At 41.2% G+C, this 17,027-nt stretch overlaps 1 protein-coding gene across 8 annotated transcripts in view; it reads left to right on the top strand.

Annotated features, from left to right (window-relative positions):
• KALRN (kalirin RhoGEF kinase) overlaps positions 1–17,027 on the top strand; it is an 872,788-nt gene that overhangs the window by 399,962 nt on the left and 455,799 nt on the right. For all 8 annotated transcript variants that reach the window (XM_061609058.1, XM_061609049.1, XM_061609051.1 and 5 more), the window contains 2 exons: positions 2,421–2,613; positions 12,843–13,355. In XM_061609058.1, coding sequence (XP_061465042.1) covers positions 2,421–2,613; positions 12,843–13,355 — 706 coding nt within the window. The remainder of the gene's footprint in view (positions 1–2,420; positions 2,614–12,842; positions 13,356–17,027) is intronic.

The following is a 17,027-nucleotide window of genomic DNA, read 5'->3' as shown; positions in this document are numbered from 1 at the left end:
CTAGTAGGAGTACATATGTATGTGTAGGCAGGCAGAAGGAGAGAGTTGTTTTAAAAAGTTTATATTTATTATTATTATTTATTACATTTATACCCTGCCTTTCTTTTCATGATAGAAACCCAAGGCGGCTTACATATGGTTCCCAAGCGGTCTCCCACCCAGGCACTGACCAGACCTGACCCTGTGCCTTCAGACCATAGCCTGGGACCTAGTGTTGTTCATGGCTGAATGGAGATTTTCCAGATCCTAGTCTAATGCTCTAACCATTGCATTTATACATATATAAATGCTCATTTTGTTTTATTGATAACTTGATTGTCTTTTGTGGATCCATTTTAGACCAAAGTAAGGCACTTTTCAATTTCTTTAGGTTCTATTTGTAAAACTGCAATGTTTAAGCATCCACAGAATTTTTCAATGCAGGAGGATGGGAAGGAAACCAGACCTTGGCCATGCCCCCATGACCTCGTTGGCCACATTCCTGTGACCTTATAGCAGCCCCACCAGTTTTAGAGGGCACCAGCCACCACTGGATAACTATCATGAGAAGATGGCCAAGCTTCAAATGAGGTCGTGATGCTTCTGTGTTTGAGGAAGGGCTTTTTAAAAATAATTTAAAAAATTAGCACTGTCAAGGCTTCATTAAGTTCTTTCTGGACTTGAGCATCAATAACTGGATGCAGGATCTCAGTTTTTGATGTTGAAATCCATTCTATTCCAGCCCTATGTAGCTGCCTATCAGTGAAACTCTTATATGTAAATTAGCATTCCTGGGATGATTGTCCCTGTCCCCCATACTTTTGATCAGTATAATATTTTGACTGTTTCTCGGGCATTCATTTAAACCAATGCTGTTCTCCGCTTTGATCCTAACCACTGCAAAGCACAGATCCCTTCATATCTGTTATTGCAGCTGAATTATAGAAGAGAAACTCAGTTTCTACAAATTCTACACATTTTTCGAAATGTGTGAATTTAAATGTGAATTAGCATTCCACTTAAAAACATCAAACACAAGATACACGAAAGGGATTTCAAGCTTTCTTGTTACTAATTTATGTTTTTGCATATTCATAGAATGTGACTTTGTAACTCACTGTTTTGATCTGTTAAATAAACAACATTTTCAGCTACAATGAAGCTGCTATGATATGAATTACTTCTCTAATGAAGAATACATTGCTGACTGCACAGTAACAACCTGCCATGTGAGGATGAACTTGAACAGCATTATACTCTAGAGCAGTGGAGGTTAACTTTTGACCTTCCAGATGTTGGTGGACTATAGTTCCCATGATTTCTAACAATTGACCATGTAGGCTAGGTCTGATGGGAGTTGGAATCCAACAACATCTGGAAGGCTTCAGGTTAGCCATCTCTGTCCTACAGTATTGGTGGGATACTGGTGGCAAGGGACCTTCTCATGCAGCCTCCAGCACCCATTTTTGCACCCCCGTGCAGGTTTTAGACTTGAATCTAGAATCTAGACTAGCTGATTCAAGTAACCAGGTGTCACCTTAGACTAGATCCTCAGCCATTTTTTAAAAAGTTTTGTTTTATGAACAGTAAAAAAAAGATTTCACATAAAAATACAGTATATGGTAACATCCAATGTGAGGCATATTCCAAGAGGATCCACTGATTTCATGGAGTGGTGTTCAGTGTAGAAATTCTGTTAGCACAAGGACCTCTGTCTGTGCAGTGGAGCGGCCCCTACCTCTCCTCTCCTCTTTTTGTGCATCCCTATTCTGGGGATTCCCCCAACCCTCCAAAGTATATTTGGGGAGGGCACAGTGGGTTCACATGGAGAGGGATGGGAAGTTCCATTGCGCAAATGGAAGTTCTTGTGCTAATAGAACTACTTCACTAGATACTGCCTATTGTTCCTACTTGTTTCTATAAGTATGGATATCACTCATAATTCCAAAATATAGGAAATTGTATAACACTTGTAAACAAATTAATCATTCATTGAAGATCATATAGCAAAGATATAATACTGAAAGTCATAACAGTTAAATAGCCTATTTTACAAGAGGTTGTATAACATGAGATTTGTTTTCTATATGAGACCAAACGCACCCACCTTGCTTAACATGGAAAACATCACGTTTAGCCAATCTGGCTGAGGGACAAATTTGCAATGACACCATGGAATATATAGAAACAAACTGGTAAATAATACAATTAGATTCAGTGGAGATGCTTAGGTGGAGGGTAGCTTTCATAATCTGAACTGACACTCTGAATAACTGTCCTACTGGGAGGAAGGGCGGCATATATATTAAATAACAAATAAATAAATAAAAGAGGTAGGTGAGAAGACATTACACTTGTGTGTGATTATATCTTCACATTTCTGTGACTCATACGCTATCCTCCTAAAGGCATATTATTTGTCCCATGTTTTATTCCTACAGTGAAGATGTCTGCAAACGAGGGTTTACTGTCATCATTGATATGAGGGGGTCTAAGTGGGACCTGATCAAGCCTCTCTTGAAGACCCTTCAGGAGGCCTTTCCTGCTGAAATTCATGTTGCCCTGATAATCAAGCCTGATAACTTCTGGCAGAAGCAGAAGACAAATTTTGGAAGTTCCAAATTTATCTTTGAGGTAAGATTGGGAGCCTACTCCAATTTCTTTAGAATTTTTAATTTGAAGATCACATATATTCCAAAAAAGAACCAATATGGTCTGTTCTATTAAACAAAAAATTGAGCTTAGTAGTTATAGGCTTGGGACACATTACTCTTGGGTTATACTGAAGCGCACCGATGGCATAACTCTTAAATAGTCTTATCAAAATATAAGGGGACAGTCTACTGAAATTCTTGGAAATCTAGGCAGTTCAGTTGATATGGATTCACAGATAACTGCCAATGTCAACTTGAAAGCAAGATATTGCCCTCAAGCTAAGAGGAACAGATGTTCATAGATGCTGTGCTATGATAGTAGCTGCTGCTGCAGGAAAATCTGCTCCTTAGTTGGTTCTTTTGACAACTGAATAACCCCAGTGATAACCAGGTTTACATTTGTATTTTCCCTTGAGGGTCGGTAAGCTAAAAAGAGCAAGGCTGACACTTGATTGACTAATTCAGATTCAGGAGCTTGCTGTCAACAAGAGAGATGACCCAAGAAGCCTCCTTGTCATTAATTCAGAAGTGGTTTTGTAAATTGTTTTTCTTTTCTCCTGAAAAGATTGAATGAGCAGCCTGGGATTTTGATTGGTTGCATCTCAAATAGAGAGAAATATGACAGGCTGTTACCTTGTCTTTGCACATCCCTTCTCTCTTCCTAATGAAGTTTGATAATGTATTCCTATTCATCTCCAATTCCCCAGGGAGAACCTATCTGAATAATGTATCTTCAGAGTGCTTTAAACAAAAAGTCCTTCTGTCATATCTTGGTGTCGAAAAGGCCAGTTGTGACAAGGAAGGATATTTTTGAAGTGGATTTAAAAACCAAGTGGGAAATCTTTGGATGGCATTGACATACTTTATGCTAAATGTAATCACCATCTTACAACTTTAAAGGGCCAAGATGGTAGGCTCTAAAAACTTGAGGTGCCTTTTTGAAAGGTTTACTGCCTTAATATGCTTCTAACTATTTCGATAACTGTATAGACAATATAATGAAGCATTGTCCTGGCTTACATGTCACGGGGTAAACCATGGCTAATGATTTCCAGTGGGCACACACCTCATAAATGTGCAGAGGAAATGAACTACCATCCTGGCTTTGTGTTATATCCAAACTAGGGATTATGGTTTGTTTCGCTCCCAAGAAACCATGCTCAGTAAGCCAAGAACAAACCTTTCCTATAGATGGTGTTTTGTTGGAAGTGAAACAAACCATGATCCCTCGTGAGAGATCCATAGAGAGTCAGTGTGGTGTAGTGGTTAGAATGTCAAACTAGGACCCAAGAGGCCAGGGTTCAAATCCCCGCTAGGCCATGAAGTTCACTGGGTGCCCTTGAGCCAGTGACTGTCTCTCAGCCTAACCTACCCCACAGGGTTGTAGTGAGGATAAAATCAGAGTGGGAGGCAAATCATGTTTGTACAGCCCCTTGAGCCCCTTGGAGGAAAGGTGGGATAGAAAGGTAATCAATGAATAAATAAATAGCTTGGACACAAAGCCAGGGATCATGATTTGTTTCCTCTGCACACTAGCATGAAGGAGGCAAACAGCCCGGAAAGGTCATGGTAAACCATTAACTGTGGTTTACCATTATGTGCCAATGAAGCCACTATCTTATGTAGATGCTAAGGTGTTTTCTACCTAATTGTCCCAAAATAGTTTAAGCAAAAGGTGATCCTAATATTTTAAATTTTTTTGTGATGTTTATATATCCAGCGGGATGTGTAAAATCTGAGAACAGTACTATAATTGTGGCCAGGGCAAACAGGTAAGAAGCAGTGATTTCTGCTCTTACTGAAGGCAAGAGTGCTTGTTAGTATCATGATCCTGGTCTCCATGAGAGTACTCAGACAAAGGGTGGAAGGCACTTGAGGAAGAAGACTCTGTAGGGGAGAAAGGGGGAAATGAACAATGGAGTTGATGAATCCCCCCTTCTACCTCCAGATGTGCCTGGATCTCCTGATGAGGTAGGAGTCTCAGAAGCTGCCTCTCTCTTGTCTGGAGAGGAGAGGAGGCTGTTAGAGACAGTAGAGGATGGAGGATGAGGAGGCAGGTCCAGCAGTGTCTCCCAGGTGGCACATCAAGAGGAAAGAGGAGACTCGTCTCCCTAGGTGGAACGCCCACATTCAGACCAGGAGTTTCTGCAGGGGCAGGGATTCTTGTGGGTAGCTGGGCATTCTCAGCCTCTGCTTAAAAGCTTTGTGGGTAGGCAGGGAAACTCTTTGGAACAACTTCACTGCCCCCATGCAATCTTAGAACCCTTGGACACCTAGATATTGATCCTGAACTGGACTTATTTTCGCTACCCCTTTGCCTTGTAAGAGCACTTGGACTATATTCTGCTCTTCTACGATGCTGAGCTGGTATGGTTAGTCTGTAATAATAAATGTTCACTTCTTTACTTACAAAAAAGTGACCTTGTTTCTGGGTGGCAGCCTCTCTCTGTGAAGGTAGCCCTGTTCATTGCTTGAATTTGGATGAAAGGTGAAATGCACAACCCATCTCTGCTCCCCATTGAACCTAAAATCCAGGAGCAGCAGCAGAGGAGGAGGAGACTGGAATCGAGGCAAATCCAGGGTGCAAAAGAAGCAAAGGCTAAATGACTCTCCCCATACACAAACACACTTTCTCTCTCTCTGTACCTTGGACACACTCAGCTTGGGAACTAGGCTGTACAATGAAGATGTCATGACTGGTGCAAGGACCCCACTTAGGCAACAGGTTGACTCTAAGTTTGAAGAGATGGAGTTGAGAGGAAGTGGGAAGGGAATTGAATTGGACTGCCTTCAAGTTGATCCCGACTTATGGCGACCCTATGAATAGGGTTTTCATGGTAAACGGTATTCAGAGGTATTTTTAATCATGTGCTGTAGTTCCCTTCTCATTTATTCTGTTCAAAATGCCAGCTATCTTTCTGGGTGGCAGCTGCCCAGGTCCTTGTTGTAGACTTCTCATGGGCATCTGGTTGGCTGCTGTGAGAGCAGCATCCTTGAGTAGTTCAAGCCTGATCAAGCAGTGCTCTTCTTATGTTCTTTATTATGGTCTTTCAGCAAAACTGCCACTTAGTGGTACATGGCTTGGATTTTAAAGTTCATGTGGTTTTGCAGAGAGATTGGTAGCAGCCCAGGAATTCACCATAGGGTCAATCTAGGGCTGGTGGGGGAGCGGTGAGCCAAGTTGTTTTTGCCCACACCCAAGATGAGTGGGGGTTGTGAGGCTCTGGATCTCTGCCCAAATTAGACCAAAGGGCACCACTGGCTGCAACCATTAAAAATGGTGTCCTCATGTCTAGTTCTCTTCCTTGTAATAATGCCTAGTGAAGTTCTTGGTGTAAAACAACATCATTACAATGAGTTTCTCTGCTGCTCCAATTTCATTGACTGACACTGGGGATAGTGGGAAACCTGCTGTGAGTTTCACTAGATGTTTGGGGGAAGAGGGGTGAACTAGACACAGCCATGTTCATATCAGTGGCAGTTGCAGGTCTGCGGTAAGGTCATAGAATCATAGAACAGTAGAGTTTGAGTCCAAGCCCTTGCTCAATGCAAGAATCCAACTTAAAGCAGTTCCACCTGAGAAACAATGGTACAGTATATTTTGATGGATCTGTCTTAAACTTGAAAGCAATCTCAGAGCTTGCCTTTATTTTATTTACAAGATTTATTAGGCTTGTTTTTAAAGATCAAGACAGTGCACAACAATTTAATGGTGTAAAGTAATATACAATAGTTTTAGTAATTAATTTAAGGTGCCTAAAAATCACCAGGTATAGAACAGTAACAATAAAAAATGATAATTCCATGATAAGAACACAATGAGCAAAGAGGAACTTGAATGTTATTGGATGTAAAACTGTCTCAGTGGTGTCTCTGGCAAACATTTCCAGGTAGGATATTTCAAAGGTGCCACAATAGAAAAAGCCCTACTCTGCACAGAGATCTTTCTTTCCAAAGCTGTGGTCTGTGGGGCATCTCTAGATCAGAGAACCAAGGAGATTCAGATGGGAGAAGGTGCTATTCAAGGTACAGGCAAACTACTGTATTTCCTTGTTCTCACATTCATTCTTTTGTTTGCCTGGCCCTTGTTTTTCACCTAGTTTAAATCATTAACTTACATTTCAGTACAGTAGGGCCCTGCTTCTTGGCGCCCCGCTTTTTGTCATTCCCCTAATACAGCGCCAGTGGGGCGATCAGCTGGAGGGGGGGCTGGAGCTCCCCGCGCTCCAGCTAATTTCACCCGAGGAGGGGAAGATCAGCTGTAGAACGCTACAGCTGATCTCCTCCTCTTCTGGCGTGATCAGACTCCCACGCTCACTTGAGCTGATCGTGCCGGAGGAGGGGAAGATCAGACTCCCAGGGGCTCCTTGGGGGCAATCAGACTCCTGCACTCCAGCTGATCACACCAGAGGAGGGGAAGATCAGCTGTAGTGCACTGCAGCTGATCTCCTTCTGGTGCGATCAGACTCCCGCGCTGGACTCCTCCTCTGGCGCAATCAGTGGGTTAGGTTCCAGACCCCTGCACTACAGCTGATCCACTTTTCGGCGGTTTTCGCTTTTCGGCGGGGGTCTGGAACCTAACCTGCCGTAGGAGCGGGACCCTACTGTACAATTGTATCATGCAACTATGAACATGTGACCTAATGAAAGACAAACCTCTAAGAATAATGTCAATTTTGGCTGCAAATTTATACGTACAAGAGAGTAAGCTCCATTGAATCAGTACAGTTTATTTCAGATAGACACTTAAAAGAATCCACTGCACAGAAGTGGTACTTAAAAGATTAAGGTGGTGGCATCACATTCTTAAAGCTTACAAAAATATTTGTCAACAAAGCTTGGACTCTCATTGTCCAGGTGAAAATCACCCCATTACCAGCTGGAATTGGCATGGATGCAGGAGAGACTCCTTTTGGAGCAAGAAAGCCTGCCTTCTGAGATTATTCAATCTTTTAAAAATTCATTTTAAGCACACAATTATAATATACATATGTTCAAGCATCCTAAAATATGGCTTTAATATAGATACATTGTGTGATTTTCCAATTGATCTAATATGCTGTCTCCTTATTTGGTATTGGATATCAGTAAATGTCAATGGTACTGGTCTGAAAATACTAGGTCGCAAAGTATAATCTGTGATCAGAGTGGGGTGATAGATTTCTTTTCAAAAGTGGTGATGTGGAGTGAGTCACCTATTCTAACTTTTGGAAATTCCCCAACTGAACAGTTTGTTTTTATATATTCCAGGTGCTCATTGCATTGGAATTGGAGACCTATAGCAAGGGTCTCCAAATGGTGCATTCTGTTCTGGCCTGTTCAGTTAGACTCCCTGCAATGTTTTCATTTTCTATAGCCACAGCTAGGTGCTCTTTGTTTTTTAATTAAAACACTTCTATCCTGCTCTTAATTGCAAAATACAATTAAAGAGCTGGAAACAACTAAAAATGAAATTCAAATACATAAAAAAACAGCAGAAAGCAAAGGCAGGTAAATTGCAACCAAATAGCAATACAGAACAATCCAATCAGACGTTAAATTCCAGCAAAAACCTGGATGACTAACTAGGTCTTTACCTGCCTCTGAATGCTCAATAGGGTCAGTGCCAGTTATATCAGAGTGATGGTTCCTCAGCTGAGTTCTTGCCTGCTGTGCCTCAGGTCACCAGTTCTAGACCTAATGCTGGATGAAATCTTGATAAGCTCAGGTCATCTTTCTGTATGCTATAGTGGTTACTAGAAAGAAATACATTGCACAAATGGGAAATTGCTTTTTGTGTAATATGTGAATAAAAAATCTGAAGAACAGTAATAGTTTCAAAAGTAGACAATGTCTTTTAACTTGTGAGGTTTAAAAAGCAAGAAGATAGGAGAAGCTAGTGAGATTTAGAAGGAGTGGTGAGGCATAGTAATTTTAAAAGCAGCATACAGGTAGGGATAACTGTTTGTACAGTGTGCAGGAAGCATTGCAAGGGAACCTAGAAAGTTACCAAATTTTGCTATGGGATGTATGGGCAGGCCTTTATCTTCATTTCCCAACCTAAGAATATGAATTACTGTCTCTTCCAGGGTTTCCCCTGTTGTCTATTCAAAACTATTTTTTAAGGATAGAAGCCAATTCTACTGTAGATTTTTTTTTGCATGTGTGTATCTTTCCCTCACCTCCAACAAACAATTATATTACTTATTGAGTGATAGTCAGTTTGATCCAGGGCATAAAATGCGGGACCTGAACCATGGCAAACCTTAGTTTCAACTTTTGCTTAGCTATAAATTTACTGGGTGGCCTTATCTTGGTGTAAATTCTTTATAAAGTAATAGTTATAACATTTTTTTTTCATTTGAACTCACAGGTTCTTATCCAAGGCAAATTATTATGTTAATACCACAGTGGTATTTAATTTTTACATTAATTTGACTTAATCATAGTTAATAAGGGTTGAAAAATAGCAGCCATATGGAAGCCTGTGTGATCTGCCTATGGGAAAAGCCAATTGGAATAATCTGAAAGAAAATAAGAAGCAGTGAAATGTGTATTTTGGCAGGGTAAAGGACCTGCTTCCAGTCGCATGCCTGTATAATTCAAATAGCAGAATCCAGTGTAATATAACATATCTCCTTAGGAGAGCATTGAAGCCAGAATAGCTAAAGGTGATGGGAAAGAGTTACATTTATGGTGACACAAAACACACTCTTCAGTTTGAAGTGATGTGTCATGGAAACATTATTTCCCTCACACACACGCCCCAAAAAAGTTTATAATGGCCACTTTAGCTTCAAAAGCACCAGTGATTCAAGAAAGGTTTGCTTCTGAAAGTATAATCCAATGAAAGCACAAATTCTTAAGCTTTGTGCAATGAATATGCAGTAAATGTAGTCCCCAATGCTCTCTAAAAGGGTTCTTTCAGTGAAATGTAAGTTTAAAAGCAACCCATTAACACAGAATCCGTCTTATAAAAAAACATTATGTGGTACCTTTGGCTGGATTCCAGCTCAGTGGGCTTTCTTGACCAAATTACATCTTGCATTCTGAATACATGTTTCCACAAGAATGTCTGTGGTTCAGCTAAAAGCCAAGGAAGTCAACTTTGAAGAAAGAGGTATTACGCTGTACAGGGCTTGGTGCATTCTGCCCATGTGGATCACCTGCATGGTACCACCTGCAAGTGCATGGATTGTGCATATGAGTGCTTAATGTTTTACACTTAGCAGTGGCACTGAACAATAGCTTGCCCCAACCAGATATTCCTCAAGATCTCAAACTGTAAAATGGAAGCTAACAGTACTTGTTTTACAGAACTGCATTGTAAAGTGTCTGTGCAAGGAACTACAGTAGTCTACTAAGGAGTTTGTTATCCTCTAAATTGTACATATTCTCGTGAAAATAAAGTCAGTATCTGTGAATTTGGCTTAAAGTTCAGGAGTATCTAGAAGAGTAGGGTAGTAGTGATGGTGTGAAGCTATACCAAGTGATAGGGATGGGAGAGACGTTTGATTCATTGGAAGGCAAATTCACACTTTCTGGAACACTGCCTAATTCACACTATCTAGAACAATTTGAGAACTGAAACAGTCATCCTTCGAACTTTGCACCTATCCAAATTTTGCAATGCAGTTCTCAACCAACCAAAGCTTACCAAAATTGCATATGTTAGGGGGAAGTGTGTATAAAAATGAATAAATTCATGAAATGGCATAAGGGCATATAAAAACACATGGGACCTGTACTTTTCAACTTGTTCATTAATGACCTAGAATTAGGAGTGAGCAGTGAAGTGGCCAAGTTTGCTGATGACACTAAATTGTTCAGGGTTGTTAAAACAAAAAGGGATTGTGAAGAGCTCCAAAAAGACCTCTCCAAACTGAGTGAATGGGCGGAAAAATGGCAAATGCAATTCAATATAAACAAGTGTAAAATTATGCATATTGGAGCAAAAAATCTTAATTTCACATATACGCTCATGGGGTCTGAACTGGCGGTGACCGACCAGGAGAGAGACCTCGGGGTTGTAGTGGACAGCACAATGAAAATGTCGACCCAGTGTGCGGCAGCTGTGAAAAAGGCAAATTCCATGCTAGCGATAATTAGGAAAGGTATTGAAAATAAAACAGCCGATATCATAATGCCGTTGTATAAATCTATGGTGCGGCCGCATTTGGAATACTGTGTACAGTTCTGGTCGCCTCATCTCAAAAAGGATATTCTAGAGTTGGAAAAGGTTCAGAAGAGGGCAACCAGAATGATCAAGGGGATGGAGCGACTCCCTTACGAGGAAAGGTTGCAGCATTTGGGGCTTTTTAGTTTAGAGAAAAGGCGGGTCAGAGGAGACATGATAGAAGTGTATAAAATTATGCATGGCATTGAGAAAGTGGATAGAGAGAAGTTCTTCTCTCTCTCTCATAATACTAGAACTCGTGGACATTCAAAGAAGCTGAATGTTGGAAGATTCAGGACAGACAAAAGGAAGTACTTCTTTACTCAGCGCATAGTTAAACTATGGAATTTGCTCCCACAAGATGCAGTAATGGCCACCAGCTTGGACAGCTTTAAAAGAAGATTAGACAAATTCATGCAGGACAGGGCTATCAATGGCTACTAGCCGTGATGGCTGTGCTGTGCCACCCTAGTCAGAGGCAGCACTTTCCAGTCCTCAGGCACGGAGGAGGACCCGAGGGACAAGTTACATATTTTAGTTAGCAGATCAGCAATTTCACATTTGAGTTCTTTGAGAACTCTCGGGTGGATGCCATCCGGGCCCGGTGATTTGTCAGTTTTTATATTGTCCATTAAGCCTAGAACTTCCTCTCTCGTTACCACTATTTGTCTCAGTTCCTCAGAATCCCTTCCTGCAAATGTTAGTTCAGGTTCAGGGATCCGCCCTATATCTTCCACTGTGAAGACAGATGCAAAGAATTCATTTAGCTTCTCTGCAATCTCCTTATCGTTCTTTAGTACACCTTTGACTCCCTTATCATCCAAGGGTCCAATCGCCTCCCTAGATGGTCTCCTGCTTTGAATGTATTTATAGAATTTTTTGTTGTTGGTTTTTATGTTCTTAGCAATGTGCTCCTCAAATTCTTTTTTAGCATCCCTTATTGTCTTCTTGCATTTCTTTTGCCAGAGTTTGTGTTCTTTTTTATTTTCTTCATTCGGACAAGCCTTCCATTTTCTGAAAGAAGACTTTTTGCCTCTAAGAGCTTCCTTGACTTTGCTCGTTAACCATGCTGGCATCTTCTTGGCCCTGGCGGTACCTTTTCTGATCTGCGGTATGCACTCCAGTTTCAGAGGCAGCATGCTTCTGAAAACCAGTTGCCGGAAGCCTCAGGAGGGGAGAGTGTTCTTGCACTCGGGTCCTGCTTGCGGGCTTCCCCCAGGCACCTGGTTGGCCACTGTGAGAACAGGATGCTGGACTAGATGGGCCACTGGCCTGATCCAGCAGGCTCTTCTTATGTTCTTATGCTTGCAAAAATGTATACATTGGTCAAAATTGCAAACAAATTTATTTATTTGTTATTTGTTTGGAGAAATTCACAGTAGAATGCTGATGAATTTTCATGAGGATATTTAAAAAAAGAAATCCACAGATTGCTGAAGAGATGTGAACTGAATTTGTGGTTGAAAAAATAAGAAATTGAGGGAACAGAAATTGACAGACCCATCCATTCCTACCAAGTGGCAATGCTCAACCGGTTTTCTAGGCCCATCCCTCACTGAGTTGATTTTTAAGGCGTCCTGAATGAAAGATATGGGGTTGGGAACTGGGAATTGCATTTTCACAGTGGTAGTTTTCAGTGATTGGATCATATCCCCAAGGAGCTGGCAGGGAACAGAGCCAATGTTTCATTCTTTGCTGGCTTTTTAAAACCTGTGATGGTGCTGCCATGCCGTAAGAGGTCCCCCTTATTTACAATGCCTCTTGAGGAAAAAACCTTACTCCCCTTCACTTGTTAGAGTGGTGGGTAAGTCAGTCTTTCGGTGCAGTTGCTTCTGTCCCCTGCCAGTTCCCTTAATGTCATAATGCATTCAGTGGGGGAGAGAGGGAAGAATTCTTATTAGACCTGGCCGCCAGTGTCATTTCCCTCTTACTCCTTTCCTTCCCATGATACTGCCTGATAAATAGCTCATTACTGATATTTTTTAGATTCCAGTATTAGAGCGTTTCTTTTTCTTTCACTGACAACACATTTCAATATCTTTTTCTTTCCTTAGACAAGCATGGTCTCTGTTGAAGGATTAGCTAAACTTGTTGATCCCTCCCAACTAACAGAGGAATTTGAAGGATCCTTGGATTACAATCATGATGAATGGATAGAGTTGAGAGTCTCCTTGGAAGAGTTTTTCAACAGTGCCATCCATTTGTTATCCAGGCTAGAGGACCTTCAGGAAATGCTGGCTAGGAAGGAATTTCCTGTGGATGTGGAGGGCTCAAGAAGACTGATAGATGAACACACACAGCTCAAGAAGAAAGTAATTAAAGCTCCAGTAGAAGAATTGGATCGTGAGGGTCAGAGGTTATTACAATGCATAAGGTGCAGTGATGGTTTCTCTGGTAGGAACTGCATTCCAGGCAGTGCAGATTTCCAAAGTCTTGTGCCAAAGATCACCAGCCTTTTGGACAAGCTGCATTCAACACGGCAACATTTGCATCAGATGTGGCATGTCCGCAAACTGAAACTAGACCAGTGCTTTCAACTTCGACTTTTTGAGCAAGATGCAGAAAAGGTAAGGGATAAGGGCTTTTTTTTTCTTGAGTATTACTGTGAATCAAACATCAATGTTGTAGCCAAATATATATGTTTCTGCAATTAGCAACATGAGGAATTAATCAGGGATATAAACCCCAAGTTGCTAGCAAATGTATTTTATGTGACTTGTAAAGCAAAATCACTGAACTAATTGTTGGAAGTAGCCAGCAGCGCAAGAGCCAAGAATAACTCACCTCTGGCTGTTCTGAAGAAAGCTGATCTGCTTTGGATATATTCAAGTTGATGTAAGGTACCCCAAATTAAGGTTTGTTGCCTTCTACCAGGCTTTCTAGCAGAACTAGATGATATGTTGAGAAGGGTCTCCAAAACATGTAGTTTCGAACAGTTTCCTCTTGAGAGGAGAAATAAAAAGGGGATTCTTTAGGGAAGGAAAAGTCAGCTTTTGAGGCAACTAGTACATATGCTAGCTGTGGTAGAGGCTTAATCACAGATCCCAACAAGTAATGGATAGTATAACTGTCTAAAACTGTCTTTTAGCCATAATGGTCTTGGAGGTCAATATTACAATTGGGTGTCTCAAGTAATATCACCTTTTGGTGTCTCAGGCAGCTGCCGGTCATCCCTTCCCCTCTGGGCAGGTGGTGCTACAGTAAGTTGGAAACTGAGTGGCTGAGCTCCAATTGGTGTTGGACAGCTGCTGTGTTTTCTGTCCCACAGTGCAATGCTCAGCATCCAGCATTGGAGATGCTTGTACACACCCAGTAGTTCTGAGAGGCAATAATCTCTGACGTAAATGCTGTCAGTCCCCAAAAACTAGTTTATTGTGACGGGAACAAGTGACCAGCTTGAGTGCTCCTCCCCCCCCCGCTTCCTCGTGCATGCCCAGCTTGAGAGGAGACTTCCTGGTTTGTGAACCTCAGTTTCCTTCTTTGGAAATTATGGGAAACTGTTCTCTAACAAGTTTGGAAATCTCTGCAACCAGGTGTATGAGAGGAAGAAGGGAGGGAAGCACTTGAGTTTCTTCTTCATACCTGCTACAACAAGCCAAAGTTTGTTGGAATAGTAGAAGTGCTGCTGCCAAGTGATGGTGCCAGGCTTCTCTATCTGTAGCTTGTGACAAAATATGATGCCTAATGGACCTAGATAATTGCCAAAGATCACTACTTTTTGTGCCATATCACTTTGAATCTTCCTACTTCTTTTTTAAAATACCTAACTTGGGTACTTTATTTTATTTGTAACCCACCGTTGCTCCCAGAAAGAGCCCACGGTGACAAACAAAAAACACTAAAACACCCTAAGACATCTTAAAAACAACTTTAAAACATATTCAAACAAACATCTTTAAAAACATATTAAAACAAAACATACTTCATGCCACCTATTGCAGTAGTCTGCTTTCCTCACAAAAGAAGCAGGCTGCAGTTTTCTATTTCTCAGAGAGTATTAATCTTCTATAGATGGTGGGGTAGTGGCTGTCAATTGGATTTGGTTTCTTTCAGTCTTGTAGCTAGATACCAGTAAAAGAAATGACTTGTGGTTTTTGGGTCTGGGATGGAACCAGACGGTCTGGCAAGTCATCACCTACTGAGCAGCACAAGCATTTGGTAGAACGCAGGGGAGTGGGAGGAACCAATCATACTTGGAGCTTCTGTCATCCAAGTTAGAAAAACGTGGTTTGCTTAGCTGGGTTAGTTTTTCTCTTTTCCCTTCCAGCATGGAGGGAAGAAATGCAGAGAGGGCCCTTAGGATTCCACATGTGCAAAGGAAATGAATTTATAGAGAAAAGCTGCAATCTTCCTGTGGTTGAAGCCTACAGACCATGTTTCAATTAGGTCAACTGTGTGGGGTACATTGCCAAGCAATAGGAGGCAGTCCACATGGTGTGCATTCCCCACCACAGTGATGGCCTGATTAAATTACCTTTGGATCTTTGGGGGGGGGACTCTCAGGCTTTGCTGTTCAAATTAATTCCTTACCTAATAGAAAGACAGATAACTGCAGATCTTGATTGTGTCTCTGTTGGATAGCAGAGGAAATAAGGTTATTTCATCATTATAAAAAGCACAGTATTTATCTGTGTCATATATTTTGGTAATGCAACCCACATTCAGCATCGTTTCTCAAAACAAGGCAAAGTATTGGAAATATATGAGAAATGCTAATGTTTGGGTTGTGGGGTGATAGGAAAGGAAGGGTGGAGGCCTCACACTGTACTGGAGTACACACACTAAGGACAGAAAATATTTATCAGCCTACATACTGTTTGCAGACCTTCTGGAAATACGTAATGCTGGCATCCATCTGTTTTTTCTTTTCTTTCTTTTTTCTTGAGGGAGGAATTTCTTAGTTATTCCACAGCAGTCCCATGTCAATATCATTATCTCAATGCATCTGAACTAAGAAAACTTATCATGTGGGCAGTGAACAACTAGCTCATGCCTACAGTTAATATGGCAGGTACTTAACATACGATCCAGGCCAGAAGAAGCCCATTCCTTTTCTCATCCTTGTTTCTTCATCTATTTACTAAATATAAATGGAGAGCTGAAATAATTATTCAGGGTAGTAAGTAGAGGGAATCATACATGAACACAACTTAAAGGATTTCATAACATGGGATATCTTAGTGTGAAGAATAGTGTCTCAGCTGTCATCACCCTTTATGTTGAACCATGACTGAGGGAAACATGGGGTCAAATCTTTGCAGCTGTAAATCTCACTAGGTGACCTTAGGTTAGTCACTCTCTCTCAGGATAATCTAACTCACAGAGTTGTGAGAAAAAACATTAGGAGAGGAGAACCTGACCTCCTTAGAAGGATGATGGGATAAAAATGTATAAATTAATAATAAAGCTGTAATTCTTACAGCACGATCCTGTGAACTGCAATCCTTACAGTATAATCACATGAGCCAATGAACTGGGTCTCAACTTTTAATTTCGGTGCTTGTGGAGCAATTTCTGTTGGTAATACTGCACCAACATTCTTCGTGCTGCAGTAAGGTGATACTTCAATATGTCCCTCTGTGTGCCATCCATTAATCTAAAGGGTGTGGGAGACAAAGGGCCTCTGCATTCAACTGTCTTGATAGTAAGATACCAGGGAGTGGTATTCCTGAGTAGCTGAGGCTAAAGCTGAGTAGCTTTAATTTCCCCCACATAGAAAGAAACCTGGTGCAAACCTGAAAAGTTCCGAAGTGAGGGGAATACACAGTACATGAATTAAAAGAATGTTGATAGTTAGTAATATTGGTTTGGAGGAGGCAGAAGCTGTCTATCAGCCAGTCTCCATTGAGAGGGAAAGCCTGAGGTAATCCCCTACACTGAAGCAAGAAAAGGAACACCAGCAGTTAGAATCCACAGCATATTTCCTTATTGGGGCTGGTTAGGGAAAAGGTGTGGCAGGCCCCTGCTGTAAGTGACAGAAAGGAACACATAAGCGAATGAAACATAACACACATGCTAACGGGCAGGCTGCTTATGTTGAAGATAATGAAATTGGATAAACTAAGTTGGTTACACCTTTAAAAGATCTGGCCCAAATTGCGCATTACACAAGGCCAAAGTAGAAGGGACAGGTTATCACAGTTTGCTTTGACTTTATTGATTACACCAATATAAAGGAACACGGACTAGCCCTGCCAGGCAAGGGTTAAAGAGGATAATGTTTCAGGAATCTAGGGAGG

The sequence above is a fragment of the Rhineura floridana genome, chromosome 2 (genome assembly GCF_030035675.1).
Source record: "Rhineura floridana isolate rRhiFlo1 chromosome 2, rRhiFlo1.hap2, whole genome shotgun sequence".
Lineage (NCBI taxonomy): Eukaryota > Metazoa > Chordata > Lepidosauria > Squamata > Rhineuridae > Rhineura > Rhineura floridana.
Note: the sequence above shows the minus strand (reverse complement) of the source record. Positions and strands in the feature narration are given on the sequence as shown.